This window comes from Bemisia tabaci, chromosome 2, assembly GCF_918797505.1.
Source record: "Bemisia tabaci chromosome 2, PGI_BMITA_v3".
NCBI lineage: Eukaryota > Metazoa > Arthropoda > Insecta > Hemiptera > Aleyrodidae > Bemisia > Bemisia tabaci.
The window spans coordinates 61,087,640-61,103,696 of record NC_092794.1 but is presented as its reverse complement, the minus strand read 5'-3'; the positions used below and the strand labels follow the sequence as shown (position 1 = coordinate 61,103,696).

The 16,057-nt window shown below is 38.1% G+C and overlaps 2 protein-coding genes across 2 annotated transcripts in view; one reads left to right on the top strand and one right to left on the bottom strand.

Moving 5' to 3' along the window:
* Positions 1 to 184: 184 nt before the first annotated feature.
* On the top strand, positions 185 to 9,724 carry LOC140223923 (uncharacterized). The gene is made up of 3 exons (XM_072296438.1): positions 185 to 847; positions 7,094 to 7,223; positions 9,502 to 9,724. Exons 1-3 carry the CDS (start codon positions 712 to 714, stop codon positions 9,722 to 9,724), a joined length of 489 nt encoding a protein of 162 aa, XP_072152539.1. The 5' UTR covers positions 185 to 711.
* A 946-nt stretch (positions 9,725 to 10,670) lies between these two features.
* LOC109039645 (uncharacterized) overlaps positions 10,671 to 16,057 on the bottom strand; it is a 78,370-nt gene continuing 72,983 nt past the window's right edge. Inside the window, exon 3 of the mRNA XM_019055229.2 lies at positions 10,671 to 15,425. Coding sequence (XP_018910774.1) covers positions 15,280 to 15,425 — 146 coding nt within the window. The 3' untranslated portion in view covers positions 10,671 to 15,279. The remainder of the gene's footprint in view (positions 15,426 to 16,057) is intronic.

Sequence of the window (16,057 nt, the reverse complement as noted above, 5' to 3'; positions counted from 1 at the left end):
CAAATTTCGATTGATAATACACGAATTTCCTGGTAAACTCATGAATATTTTACTTCCAATTTTTCAGATAATGTTGTTCACAATATCACCCGAAGTTCTTTAAAATTTCAAGTAAAATATTCATAGCTAATCAAAAATTGACATATTTCTAAGGCAAAATTAATGAGAAAGCGTGATAATGAGACAAGAGTGCGTTTAAATTATCTGATTTGGACGTATTTCAATGGAACTGTGTCCATTAAGCTATGAGCCCTGAGACCCGTCAGAATAAATGCGTAACAGAGCTCACGTCAGAATGAACATGGTTCCGTTTGACAGAAATACGTCCAGATAAACATTTTATTGAAGGAAATTTGGCAACTCTCGAATGTTCATGCGGCGTTCTTCCTCAGCACGGCCCGCAGTACTACCCTTCATTCGCATTGCTCCCGCCCGTGGTAAATCCCACGAGTTCGCGGAATCGACGCACCCTGCGAGTCCCTCCTCGAAAGAAAGGACGGTCCCTCGTTGAGTGCCGATCATTTCACCTTTTGTGAATCGATCAGTTTTCGATCAGTCCCTCGTCACCACCCGTGTACTCTGGTCGAGCATCCGTGATTTTAGTGATCTGTGTTTTGATTCATCTGTGATTTGATTCGGCTGTGATTTTATTAATCTCTGATTCTTGTGTGATTTTTTCTATCCGTTTTATTTAATAGTTTCATTTTAATCATGGACGGACGACAAAAACGAAGCTTCATCAAGGAAGTAAAAAAATACCCCGTTTTATGGCGGACATCGCCGGCGGCTCCCCCGAAACAGAGGGCGCTAAAATGGCAGAAAGTGGCCGATCGTTTTGGCATGACCTGTGAGTAACACACTGCATTCTGATTTATTACTGTTACATTGTATGATTAGAGCTTTCTGTGTAAAGTGGGGCTCCTTCTCACACTGAATGACAATTTTTTTTTCTTTTTAAAGGAAAGGTTTTATCTTGATCTCCAAAAAAACATTATGAAATAACTTCAAAAGATTTTCAGTAATTTTAGAGAAAAATTCGGTCATTTTCAATTTTGAAAAGCTTCTCTTTTAAATGCTAAAAATGTCTTTTTTATTTCGGGTCCGAAGATACAAAACAAAGAAATTTATAAATGTGTATAGCTACCATTTTTAACAACAATTTTAAAGGATGAAAATAAAATATTTAATACTTATTTTTATAAACAAATAATTGAAAGATGATTTTATAAAACCTTTCAAGCGTGCTTCTAAGATAATTGAAACAAGATTTAAAGGCTCGAAACGTTTTTTATTGACTTACCGTTTTAAAAATGTTTTCAAAATCATTGAAAAATGACTTTGAAATATTTTAAAAACAGGGAGTTGTTACCATAATTTATCTCCTTGAAAGTTTCAAAGTCATTTTTAAGATGGTTTAGTTTTTTCCCGATGTAAGTAAGAAAAAACGTCTCTGAAAAATGTATTTGTTTTCAGAGGTATCTCAGAAATATCCCGCAAGTATCATTGTGAACTCTTAGGACTGTTCTGCCGTGCTGAGGAAAAACGCCGTATGAACCTCCAGGCGTTGCCAAATTTCAATTTATAAAAAACTAATTTCCTGGTGAACTTATGAATATTTTTCTTCCAATTTTTAAGATAATTTTGTTTGCGGTTTCACCTAAAGTTCCTGAAAATTTCAAGGAAAAATATTCATAGCTTTTCTCAAAAATAAGCATTTCATTGAAGGAAATTTGGCAACTCTCGAATGTTCATACGGCGTTCTTCCTTAGCACGGCAGTGTTGTACAACATAGATAAAGCTAGGGAGGAGGAGAATGAGTAGATGTAAAGCGGTGAAATCGGTTAAAAGTGCGTTTAGGTGAGCGCATGGTAACGGTGCGCAATGCAACCTTTCCACAGGGCATGGACTCCATTTACACACCCTCATGAAAATTGGTGCTTTGGATCCACTCATATCCACCAAATTAGAGAAAAACGGCGAAAAGCGAGCCCTCTGTGCTGCTGTGCAAAGGAGAAACGTCGTATGAACATTCGAGAATTGCCACATTTCTTTCGATGAAATGTTTACTTTTGAGGAAATCCATGGATATTTTTCCTTGAAATTTTTGGAAACCTTAGCTCAAAATTTTCTGAGCAATTGGAAGACAAATATTCACAAATTTTCTGGAAAATTCGTGATTTACTAAAGGAAATTTGGCAGCGCCTGGTGGCTCATACGGCGTTTTTCCTTAGCACATGTAGCAGTGTAGATCCGATTGACCCAATGCACGTGTGCATCAGATGCGCAGCTCATTACATCCACACTTCCCTATTAGCAGGGATGGTAAATAAGGCTGCCCTTTATTTTGATATTGAATTAACTGAACACTGGATTGATTTATTTTTAAAAAAATAAATAACAACTGAAAAATGTGTATTTACATTTGAAAAATAGACTTAAAAATCTAGCGCACGGTACGGACTGCACGGTTGAGCGAGCCGGAACTCAAATTTTTTATACCGCACTTTCCGACAGTCTTACGAGCCCTATCAATTATGAAAGCTTGACGACAGCAGTAGTGTGGTATTATTTACGGTGACTTCATCTTCCGAAGAAATTTTGCATCACCCCTCTGATCGTTTCGAAACTGTTAGATGTTTCACAAATGTTGCTTCCGATTTGTGCTGTCCTGCAATTCAACGCGCCCCCATTTGGTATAAACGCCTGCCTCTAGGAGTAGACAAATTTGATTCATGCAGCCTTGGCTTCTGGTTCAGTCTTACCATTAAAATTCACCAGTTAATTATTTTCGAAAACCAACTCCTAGAAAAGGGGGAGGAAAATCAAGGACTCATCCTCGTAAATGCCAATTTATAAATCCGGGACAAACGGATTCAGGGTTTCCGAACTGACATTGGGCTGTAGTTACTTGTATGGATACTTGTTGATTACCTACTGAGCTTAGGTTGAAAGGAAGTAATGCAAGAAGAGAGTAATTTGAAAGAGACCTATTTCTTGTGAAATGCATCAACATACGGCAGTCTTCTATTCTACCGTGCTAAGGAAAAATGCCGTATGAACCTCCAGGCGTTGCCAAATTTCAATTTATAAAACACGGATTTCCTGGTGAACTAATGAATATTTTTCTTCCAATTTTTAAGATAATTTTGTTTGCAGTTTCACCTAAAGTTCCTAAAAATTTCAAGGCAAAATATTCATAATTTTTCTCAAAAATAAACATTTTACTGAATGAAATTTGGCAACTCTCGAATGTTCATACGGCGTTCATCCTTAGCACGGCAGTATTATCATGTATGCAGTGTATAATGTTCATTTCCCGCGATTGTTGTTGAGGGCGGTATGGGGATTGGATGGTGATTCAGAAAAATTGGGGGTACTTCAAAGTTTACACGGCAATTTAGAGGGAACTCAAAGCTCCTAATAAGTAGTTGATCTCTACATAACAACGTTTCTTGTTTTTATGAGGTCTCCTATAATAAGACGAAATGTAACTGGCTGAATGGACTAACAGGGGAGAACGATTTAAAGCATCCTGATACATGTTTCGCATTAAGAATTTCACGTAAAACACAATTTGCACGACGAAAATGACTAGAACAGGACTCCTTACAGGGTGAAAGAAGAAAGGCTGCCGAAGAAGTTGCTTGATTACGGGTTCCACCTGCGAGGAGACGAAGGGGGTATCCAGTGGGTCATGGGACTCTGGTTCAATTCTTTATGTCCATAAACTTTTTCGTCCAATTTATTTTGTTCACGGATTTTCACTCTCGAAATCGCGTCCAAGTGAAATTTATCCTAGTAAATTCTTAGTCCTACGCTCTCTTTAATCCAGCGTTTTTGGGTCAAATTTTTGTTGTTCAGTAAGGTTAAAAATCTAGGTCCAAAATTTAGGTAAAAAACCCAGTCACATGAGTGAAACATGCATGAAAGATGTATAAGAACCTTTGAGCTCAACTCAATCTTTGTCCTCGACTTCTTCGTTTGAGTGTGATGCATGGATCTGCGCGTGGCGTATGCTCTTATGCAGCTTGAGACAGTGGCGTGGCGTGAGTTGCGATGTATCGATTGTTATGCCATTTAAACCTATGGTAAAGAATCGATTATTAAGGTGTTCGCTGCGAACACCCTGTTTATCGATCCTTTTCCATAGGTTTAAATGGCATAACAATCGATATATCGCAAAGCACGCCGCGCCACTGGCTTGAGATGGTAGACACAGAGGTGCATCTTAACTGAGTTTTTTTTCCTGACAATGTTGCCAATCATTGATTTGTAATGTTCTGACCATATTAGTTGCCAATCATTGCCTAATTATGTAATGTACGCTATACCATAATATGTGTCATGTGTCATCACTTAGAATCTCCGTCTCTTTATGAATGGGTCGTTGGTTGTATTTAAGTGGACATATGACCATACTGTACTTGAGTACCTTATTAGACAGAGTATGGCCATTCGTATCTTTTTACTACAGGAAAACTGTTCCGCTTTTTGATTGGTCAACGAGTTTTTAGGCTTCATGATGCTCTTAGGGCCGTAAATAAACAAACAAGATGGCGACTCTCTGTATCATTGATAAGAAGCTAAATTTGAAAAAAATATCAATTATACGGCAGTAACAGTATAAACTAGCATATCTACGAATAACACACGAAAAACACATGAAAACATTGTTAAATCGCCTTTCACCTTTATCACAGGAGGATGTAAGATGTGCATAACCTCAAACTTCCTTGCTGATAACAGCCATCTTGTTTGTTTATTTACGGCCCTAAGAGCATCGTGTCAGCCTATTCGCTCGCGACCAATGAAAAACCGGAACAGAAATGGCCATACTCTGTCTATACTGTACAACAAAGATGTGACCTATAAACGCCGCACAATGGATCGAGTCAATCAGAAGGGTCGGACATGAAATATATAACTAAAAGTGCAAATTCGGATGTTTATTTCGTCACATTTCAAATTTTAAGGGGTAATTGCAGTAGGAAATTTCACGAGGAGACCAATAGAACCAGTTTTAGAACCTCATAGTTTCATGTTCATGGAGTTATAAGCGTTTAAAGTTTTTAAATATTGTTCGACCTCTCCTGTTGACTCGATCCACTGTGCGCCGGACTAACGACGCGACAGCGTGTGACAAATATACCAGGACGAATTTCACTCGGACAAATAAATAAAGAAGCGCTGTGAAAATGTACCCAAAAACGATTTGCAGGGGGTGAGTCCATGACACGTGTGGACTTAAAATCGCGAAAAATCAAAATCTTGGCTGATCCTAATTTCGAGATATTGCGATTTGAAATTTTCATAGTAAATGTAAGTTTTCTGCTGATTTTGATCAGCTTTTTTATTTATTTGTCCATTGAATCGGTGTTGATCGGTTCACGTTTTCATTCTTCGTTCGATTCATGTCGATCGAATACGTACCCTGCATGCAGACTACCTTTCATAGTCTTTCTTTTTTTTTTATCTAAACGATTCGCGCCTTCTGCTGCGCCTGCAGCAATTTTTGTTACGAATATGTTGTGAGTGCTGATTTTAGCTCATTACAGGCTCGACTCTTTGAAGGCGTTTTATGTGCGCAAGTAGCGCAGTCTGTCAGAGAACGAACGAAATAGAAATTTATCAAATCATCTAACTTCTGTTGTTCTCCAACAGGGTGCTCTACTTTCGCACATTAAACGCCTTCAGAGAGTGAAGTATGTAATGAGCTGAGATCAGCACGCACAACATATTCTTAACAACAATTGCTGCGGACGCAGCTGAAGGCGAATTGAAAACAACCGACGTTTAATACACGTTGAAAAACATTGTAGTTCCTTATGACAACGTCTGGAGGCTTACGACGTTTCTCCATAGCATGGCAGTATTGCCGACCCGATCATGTTGTCATTGTCGTGTTTCTTTCGATATTGCTTCTCGGGGATGTGCAATAATGCTGACAAGGCGAAACTACGACGGATGATACTTTCGGCTAATTTTAAAGTACACGTTTCACGACAAGCGTGAAAAATTGGCAAATTTGCTGAAATCTGATCGGTTCACTGATAAGCTTTAATTTTGTTCCTGCGAACTTCCGTAGGACGCGTTTTATCAGCCATTTCACGCTCTTCAATTTTTAACTTATTTTTATCTAAAATAAATAATCCGCGAGATATTTTAACTTTTCGGCAAAAAGACGAGATTTGGCAACGTTTTTGCCGAAATGGAGGATTTTCCGCGGTTATTTCGTTGAATAAGTCGAGATTTGGATTCTACGTAAAAATCACACTGTGACAGCATCATACCAATTCTACCGTGCTAAGGAAGAACGCCGTATGAACATTCGAGAGTTGCCAAATTTCATTCGATAAAATGTTCATCTTTGAGGAAAGTTATTTTTCCTTTGAATTTTCAGGAACTTTGGGTGGAATTGCGTGCAAAATCGTCTGAAAAATTGGATGGAAAATATTCATAAGTTTACCAGGAAATTCGTGTTTTATCAAAAGAAATTTGGCAATGCCTGGAGGTTCATACGGCGTTCTTCCTTAGCACGGCAGCATTGCACTTGGAAATTGTCCACTGAAAACGCTATTGCTTCTAACTAGGGTGACGTTACGTGAAAAAGATAATTTTAATGTAAATTTTCAAAAAATGTGCCTTGAACTTCCTTGGAGAAATGCTCGCCGTTATACGGACTCTTTCTGAGCTCAGGGATAGAAATTTTAGGAAACTATTCTTTCAGGTAATAGAGAATTTGCACACAAAATTTTTATTGGCTCATCTTAAAGTGCCTAATGAGCTGAGTTTGCAGTATTTTTCATAATTTTTTTCGGACATTAGAAATTGGAGAAAATGGATTTAAAAGTGAGAAAATGTGCAGCCTTAAGACGTCATCTGACGGCATTTCTCATTTAAACACATGTATTTTAGCAGAATCGGTTATTTTGTCATATCTCCTCTAATAATTGCTCAATTTATGAATCAAGGGGGTATCTTCGTGTTCAGTTCACTCAGTAGATTCCACTAAAACACGAAATTCATCAAATTACAGACCCTTGCAAATTCTCCATTACTGCAATTTTCAAAAGAAAATATGCTTGTGTTACAGCTGAAGAGGTCCAAGGCGAGTGGAAGCGGCTACAACAGGCGAGAAGGGCGGCTCAATGGCGGCGTTCCTATACGCCTCAAGAAAAATTATGGAAGTATGAGGAAGATATGTCGTTCCTTGGAGACATCTCGTAAGTATCTTGGATTCGTTTAATTCCTCTTCTTATTCTTTTTCATATTCTTCTTCTTTCTGCTTACTTTCCGTCTTTATCTTACAGCCCGAAGCTAATCATCATCATCATCATTAATATAAACTTCGAAGGATTCAGACTTTTAGTCTATTCCACCTTTTTCTATTTCACTCAAGAGTTTGCCAGATTGTGCGATAAATGTGAATATTTTACATGGATTTGCACCGGAAAATGTGCTGAAAAAGCAACTTCTCTGACAACAGTAGAGTCCGAGAGGGATGAGAGGTTGCCTTCATGGGAAACCCCATGATTTAGCCGGAAATGTCACTAAAACAAATTGGTTCCGTTTGAAGCATCAGATGTATACCAGGGAAAGCTATTTTAAAATAATAATTGCAAATGGACACAGATGCTACAAAAAAGGAAAAAATTAAAGGAAAAGGAAATGAAACAAGGATATAAATACTTATGCAATCAGAGAGAATAAAACAAAAACATTAGAGAAATTTATATGCCATGAAAGTACATATAAAATGAAAAAAACACACAAGTGAGCTCATAGCGATTCTGAACTCAAACTTTAGTATCGTTGAGCAGTTTTTAGACCCCTACGCCAGCGATAATTTTCTTAGGAAGTAAAGATGAACTTTTGCTACTTCAGCGAGCCGAATCGCGGTAGGAGACCCACGGATTGTCACTTTCTTCCACCCTATGGGACTGACGTCCCAGGCAAATGTGTTTTTGAAGAAATGATCGATCCCCATCGTTGCTTTATCTCCACATATCTATTCATGTGCAAATGATGGCACGCTCCAGCAACAAGGTTCTGTGACAAAATCACTTTTGTCTTGAGAGTCTCCAAAAAGTATACATCATAGGTAATGGTAATGATTAAATGGACTGCATTTTGCAATTTGGAACTATAAATTTCGGCCCGGTTTAAAAATTACGTAGGTATGTGCCATTAGTTTCCCTATGCACAAAAGTGTTTTTCCGGAAGAGCCAGAGTTTATAGTTCCAAATTGCAAAATGCAGTCCAAATGTCCAATCACTCGGAGAAATGGCACGCGGAGCGATCCGAATGTCACTCGCGTAGTGAGTGACCAGGGGTCCAGGGAGCGCAGCCTCTTAGCGTCTAGAATATTAAAGTGGCCCATATTTCAACTCTATAATTTTCTAATCTACAACATTAATTAATTGTCCTTGTAAGTCAGGGGCGCTCAGTGGGCGGATTTTTTGAGGGGCTACTTCTCAACTTTCGAATTGGGGAAGGGTCTTTTTCTTTGGAACTCGATAGTTCATATTTTGTAGTCCTGCTCCTCACAGAAATCCCCCCTCTTCTTTGAAATTGTTCAACCCCCACAAAAAAGTGTCCCTAATAAAAAAAAAATTCATTATGTCCCCTTCCTAGACGTTTAACCGAGATATCGCGCTTTGAAAAATTCGGTTTGTGACGTTACATCCACCGCGGCAGTGACGCCATTGGTTTCTTCCATCTAGCTCCCATTAATCAGAGAGACGTACAATTGCACTGGTTACTCAACGTGGAACTCGAATGAAAGCTAGATGGAAGAAACCAAGGGTGGCACTACCACGGCGGGTGACGTCATAAACCGCATTTTTCAAAGCGCGATGTCTCTGTTAATATTGAGCGTAGGAAGCTGCTGTTTAAACAGTTCTCATTATTTTTACCTAATCTACAAGAATCAAGCATCAAATCATGACTCTGCGACCAGCGCAACTGAATCATCGTAAAAATCGTATTATGTTTTGCTCTTACTGTCCTGAAATGTGTGCTGCATCTAATTGGCGTTTAATTTAAACGCCAAAACGGATTAAAACGTCCTAGAGCTTCAGGTAAAAATTTTGGCCATTCAGCTATTAATCTAAATTTCCGAGCGTTCTGTGTATAAAACTAAATTCCAGGCATGTGTCTGACGCATGGGTTGTTCTCAATGACTAATTTGACCGCGTTAATTTTTTTTTTTTTTTTTCTGAGCAAAAAGTTTAAATTTAGTGTTTATAATGTACCTAAACTAAAAATGTTCTTTCCTCTCCAGGGAGTTGATTGTTAATAAGGAAGTTTTCGATGTGCTCATATGCAACTCATTCTGCAGGAAATTCCGTTCAGGAAACAAGTATTTCAGAGGTCTAATTATTCTCACATCGTCTCGCAGTCTTTTCTGCAACAGTCCTATGACAATTCAGGCAGATGTTTTTAATGTCTAATGTTTCTTTTTCGACGAGGGTCATTATTTTTCATTTTTATTTCTTTCAGAATAAGGAAGAACTCACAACCGATCGTGCCGCTAGTGAGATTAAACATTGAGGGGACCGGGGCCGTTACCAGCGGTGAAAATAGTGCCAGCACCAGCACCAGCACCAGCGGTGACACCAGTGCCGCCGTGCCGCCAGTGCCGCCAGTGCCAGCGGCGACACCAGTGCCGCCAGTGCCAGCGGCGACACCAATGCTGGTAGCAGTGCTGGTAGCATTGTCATAAAAAAAGAAGTCAATCCTGATGTAAATAATCAATCAATAATCATCCTTGATGATGATTGTGATGATATCGAGGTCGAGGCAGAAATGATGAGGATTGTGAACAAAAAGCTTGGTCTCATAAGAGCAGTGCGAGACACGCTAAGAACTGAGCAGCGAGAGGAATTTGTAAGGGGATTGGATCCCATGTTGAGCGATGCGATTTGTCACTACTTCCGCAAATTTTGTTGATTTGTGAGAGTTTTCTAGGTGCTTATAGTTATATTCGGGTTGAAAAACCCCCGTTCTTTTAACTTAGAATTTTAATTCAAATTTTACTAAGCTTGAGAAATTAATTAAGCGGCCTAGAGAGCTAGGCACATGAGGGCAGTTTTTGAAAAAAATTGATATATTTTTGATTTCCAGTGAACATAGTCTGAATGCATATTCTGTGTAAATTCCGCTCCCACATTCCAATTTGTAAGCATGGAAAAGTCAGTTTAAACTTCCTTTCCGCCATGAGCATCCATGTAGTTTCGAAACTTCAAACAAGTATGTCTTGAAATAACAAAAACTGCACTTATTCGCCTTGTCCTCTAAGCCCCTCAATTTAGGGCACATAACGATTGTACCAATCTCATTTTACTGAACGAAGTTTCAAAAGAAGTTTTGATACTTATTTTTAATTTTATAGAAGACAACAGCAGCTGAAAATGAAAGGTGGAGGATTAATTTACGGGTTCCATTTCATTAGTGAATGAATAATGCATTGTGAGTTATCCCATGTGTTATAAAAAACATTAGAACTTGTAGATCTTTACTCTAGTGTCACTTGAACAGTGCGAACATGCTTTACTTGTTTGTAGATAAAAATTTGTTCTGTTTTCGGGTCGGTCAATGTTTTACAGGGATGATGAAATATTTTTCTTCATGAGAAGGTAATGAGAGGGAAGTGAAATTTGTAGAAGAAAAACAAATGATAGCTTTCTTTATTTAAACCATAAACACAAAATATAAGAAATATTCTTAGTCTCACAATAAAATATTATCTTCAACGTAAATACATTTCTATACCATGCTAAGTGCGTAGTAACTTTGAATATATAATGCATAACCGCAAACCGATGATGACTCCCAAACCACGCGCCTCATTGGCTGTAGGCCCCCACAGGGATTAAAACCACTAAACCAACAGAAAAAAAACCACGTACCTCGGTTTGAGACATTGCAGACTTCCTGTATTACTTTATTTTTAAAAGACTAAAACTACTCTGCCGTGCTAAGGAAGAACGCCGTTTAAACATTCGAGAGTTGCCAAATTTCCTTCGATAAAACATGTAGGTACTTTTGACGAAATTCATATGTATATTTTTCCTCAAAATTTTCAGACAGGTATTTTAGATTTAATTGCGAGCAAAATACTTTGAAAATTTTGAAGAAAGATACTTACAACTTTCCCAATGAATTCGTGTTTTATCAGAGGAAATTTGGCAACGCCTAAAGGTTTATACGGCGTCCTTCCTTAGCACGGTAGTACCTACTCAACGTCAATCCTTAAAAACGCTCATAATTTTTCTTCTCTGTGCGAGGCACATTTTAAGCATAGAGAAAAAAAAGGAGGTGTTTGCATTTCGGGCATCTTGGAATTTTTCATAGAGTATCTATAGCTTTGATGACGTCATTGGGTACAGCGACGTTTTTATCCTGTCGATTTTCTTGGAAATGGTGTAATTTAAGGGAAAAAGTCATTCTATAAAAAGTGCTTGAAATTATATAAAGAGTTGATTTAAGTAAAAAAATCGGACATTATGGTCCGTTTTTACAGCGTCAACATAACCCTCAACGAGCGTCTTGTTTACATTGATGACGTAAGTGGGTACAAATCCTCAAGATGCAAACACCTCCTTTTTTTTCTCTATGCATTTTAAGCGAACTTCAAGTTGGATTGATGTTGATTTGTTCTCCTTTGAAAAAATAAAACAGGGGTAGAAATTTTTGAACACTGCCCACGAGAAACGTGATTTAGGAGTTTTACCGTCGATATAATCATTCAATAAGACAAAAAGGAGTGAAGAAAATGGCTTAGGATTTGTAATTAAACCGTTTGAAAAAATTAAAGGTATAAACTCAAAGTGTTGGTCGCTCGCCATTTTGGTAATGAACATTTTGGTGCGAATACGAATAATTTCCTTTTTCTAGGATCTGACAATCTGAAAAAGCAAGTAATCATAATCCTCTCAAGACAAACACTCACTAACTTAGGTGTTCAATCTACTTAAACTATTCACACTTCTCTTGATAAGACTTTTTTTAAATGATAAATTTCTTGTTTTGATTTAACTCCTGCGAGATTTTGATTGGCTGCGCTTTCCGCTAATATTAAATTAGATAATTTGAACGCACAATTAACTCATTATCATGCTTCTTCCTCAATCATACCTATATCTTTTCGCCTTATTTTCAAAATTAATTTGAAATCTTCCAAATTCCTTATAGAAAATTTTGCCTTGGAAGAGCAAGAGAATAGAAAAAATCTGATTTGAAATTTTCCACACATTATGTATTCGGAGTTATTTTCTATCCTCTATTGTTCAACATTATAGAAAATTATTCATATCAAGTGAGCTAACGTTATGGAAACTTAATGATAACAAGTGAGCTTAATGTATCACGTACATAAGTTATCTTCACTTTATTATGCTTGATCATCTGCAGAAACAGAGACCTAGAAGATCTTACAAACTCAAAATCGCGTCACAGGTATCTAGGGGCAAAGGGCGCCGTGTATAGAGGGAGAATTAGGTTATACATAGGGGACCTGGTCTGAGAGGGTTGATGGCTCCTCTCGAAAAATTGCCATTTCATGGAGCCGTTCAATATTAACTTTCACCTTTCACGATGGTACACTGGAAAAAAAAAAAAGATAAGAAGAATTTACCATACCTTCACGCTGTATTTCACACAGCGTTAATACAGAGTCAATTCTGCCAGAAAAAAGGTAAACGTTTACTGGTACAGGTAACCATTCCTCTGGTATAATCGACTTTGAATTCACGCTGTGTGAAATACAGCGGTAAGGAATAGTAAATTCTACCAATCTTTTTTTTCAGTGTGAACCCCCGTGAAAGGTGAATGGCCCTTGACCCCCCCCCCCCCTTCGCTTTCCTATCCAATGATGTGAAAGTTACGTTCAGTAGTCATAGTTAACGCTTTGATCCGCTCAAGAATGACCGAAGACTAAAGTGTTGAGAAATTTATTTAGTAGAAAACCCTTCGTAAAAAATTCGCAAAAACTTGCCGGCAAAGTGCTCAGCACCGAGGCAATATAATTTAAAGACCTCTCCTTGCTATCCTCTCTTTTGTATTTAGGTTACTTTAAGTAGGCAACGCTCAGGTTGGCCTAATGTTGACCGATGACCATAAAAGTTGAATAATCAAACCTGACAAAAGTTGCAAAAACTCGCTTGGCTAAGTATTCACCTCAAATTGTTACTCAGTAATCATTCAACGGAAAGTATAGCATTGATTTCCAAAATAAAGACAATACAACAATGTATTGTACAACTGTGTATTGTGTATGTAAGTAACAATGTATCGTTAGTTTCAATTATAATTATTATGATCAAAGTTAAAATTACATGAAGAATATTTTCTGTAATTGAGAGATATACTACTTCTTTATTTATACAAATGATCCAGAATATCTTGTTACCTAACATTGTATTGTTACAATGTGTTAACATATTGTGTTGTTGTGTGTTGTACATATGGCATAAATGCGAATATATAATTTTCTTAATTTTTGATTTTGATCCTCTTTTGTTCCTTTTATAATTAAAAATGCTTCATTTAAATTAATAATCATCATCATTTTTAAAGAATAAATGACTGTTTCAGCGGCTTAGAGGACAAGGCGCATAAGTGCAGGTTCTGCTGTGTCGAGAAAAACGCGTTTGAAGCTTCGAAATTTCACGGATCCTTACGGCGGAGAGAAAGTTCAAACTGACTTGTTCGTGCTTAAAATTGAAATTTGGGAGCGAATTTTTCACAGAATATGTATTAAGATTAGTTTTACTTGAAATCATTAATACCTCAATTTTTTCAAAAACTGCACTTAAGCACTGAAAAAATTAGTTCTGTTCACAGGGTTCAAACACTTTCTTTGTTAAAGCCACAGAGCTTTCCGTTATAAGGACAGTGTTCTCTATGCTCACGACCTAAGTTCTGTTCTCACAACAGAAAAGTTCCGTACGCATAACAAAGAAAGTGCAAGAGCCCTGTGAACAGGAGGTTCTATCATCAGCACCGACTATTTTTTTTGCGTGTGCATCTTGCCCTCCAAGCCTCTCCTATTTTAGAAACCCTGCAACAACAATCGGAGGAGAAATTTAAATTTAGAGGTCAACGATACTTTACACCTCATGATGATGGATGAGCAATTTGTTGAGAATAACATCAAATAAAATTTGTCAAATGATGACTGATGAAGTCACTTTGCTGGGCGAGTTCTTGCAAATTCGGCAGGATTGCTAAACCAATGGCTCAGCTCCATGTTCGTGCGACATCGCCAAGCGTATCTGAGTGGTGATTTTTGAGATGAGACATATCAGAACTTATATTCTAAAGGGAAGATTGTGCGTCAGGGCGTCTCTGAAATATATTCTTTCTGTTCTGAACTTATCTTTGTCCTCAACCAATTACATTCTTCCGATTGTTAGTGCATGCAGGGTCTCTGAAATATAATGTTTCAGAAAGTTATTTGAAATTGGAATCTGTAATTTTTGAGGGGGGAAAATTGTCGGACTAAAATGCAGTTTTAAGTCTTGAATTTTCAAAAAAAACCCCAAAAAACTAAACTGCTCTTCGGAGCGAGGAGTCTCCGAATCAAACACGAGCCGCAACTATTCAGTCATAGCGGTAACCCCCGGTGGTATCTCTCTTTTTTGAAGGCGCCCTGTGGCGCTGCGTCAAGCCAACACTAGGAGCGAATGTTCTCCATATGAGTCGAAATGCCCGGATTCCCACCCTTGAAAATAATAATAACACAACACACATTTTAAACTAAAGAATTTCGTCGTAAGGAAGACCCACTTCAGATTTAAGTTAAAATATCGACGGCGTAAGTCCGCAATCACATATCTCGTTTGAGGTGTCTGAAAATCTCCGCCTCTATGATATTCTTTTAGAGGAGAATAAATCGACATCATTCCCTCGAGTTTTTGCAGAATTTTCTTCGCACAGAGAAGAATAATCACAGCAGTTTTAAAAGAATTGCCGTCGAGTAGTTTTCTGTTTAAAAAATAAAGTATGACAGGAAGTCTACGACGCGACGTCGCGAACCGAGTCACGTGATTGCCGAATCACACCGTCGATATGCCTTTCACTGATCATTGATTTTTAATAATCATAAACGTTTCATAATTCATACGTTTTGATTGACGAACGATCTTATTATTCATCCTCGTTGATGGATGATCCTCGGGAAAATGTTCTCATTTTTTTTAAAAAAAAAAAGTATACACGCTCTCTTCGCGGTAAGCATTTTACAAAGTGTCGTCTCCGAGACATTTTGGAAGAGACCTAGACGTGGATGAAGTGGGCGTGCCTCTTTTTGCACTTCTCCCTTATGATGATACAAAGCCCGATCGTGATGAGGATGACAATGGCGATGCTCATCCCGATGCTGATCCATATGATCTCCTCGTTGATGCCCGAGAAACTCGCGCCTGCAACAGAAGAGTGTAACAAATAGCACATATTTTAAGAGAAGCAAATGCATGTATTTTGATGAAACTTTTGCTGAACGGTCTTCATGGTTTCACAATGCTCTCATCAGGGGCGTAGCTAGGAAATTTCTCTGGGGGGGGGGGGCATGGGACCACCTCTCGTGGTGAAGAGAACAGGGGGGGGTGAGGAATGGAGGATCCCGTTTTTCTGGGGGGAAGGCCCCCCAGGACCCCCCTAGCTACGCCCATGGTTCTCATCGATAAATTCGAGAAAATTTAGTTTCTCTTACAAACTTGAAATTAGCATGGTGAAGATTCTGAACTCCGCGATCCAGAAGTGTCATTCTCTATACTGCCGTGCTAAGGAAAAACGCCGTATGAACATTCGAGAATTGCCAAATTTCCTTCGATAAAATGTTTATTTTTGAGGAAAGTTAGGAATATTTTTCCAAGAAATTATCAAGAACTTTAGGTGAAATTGCGAACGGAATTGCCTGAAAAATTGGAGGAAAAATATTTACAAATTTTCATGAAAATTCTTCATTTACCAACGGAAATTTGGCAACGCCTGAAGGCTCATACGGCGTTTTTCCTTAGCACGGCAGTATATGCAACGCCTCGATATACTCGAC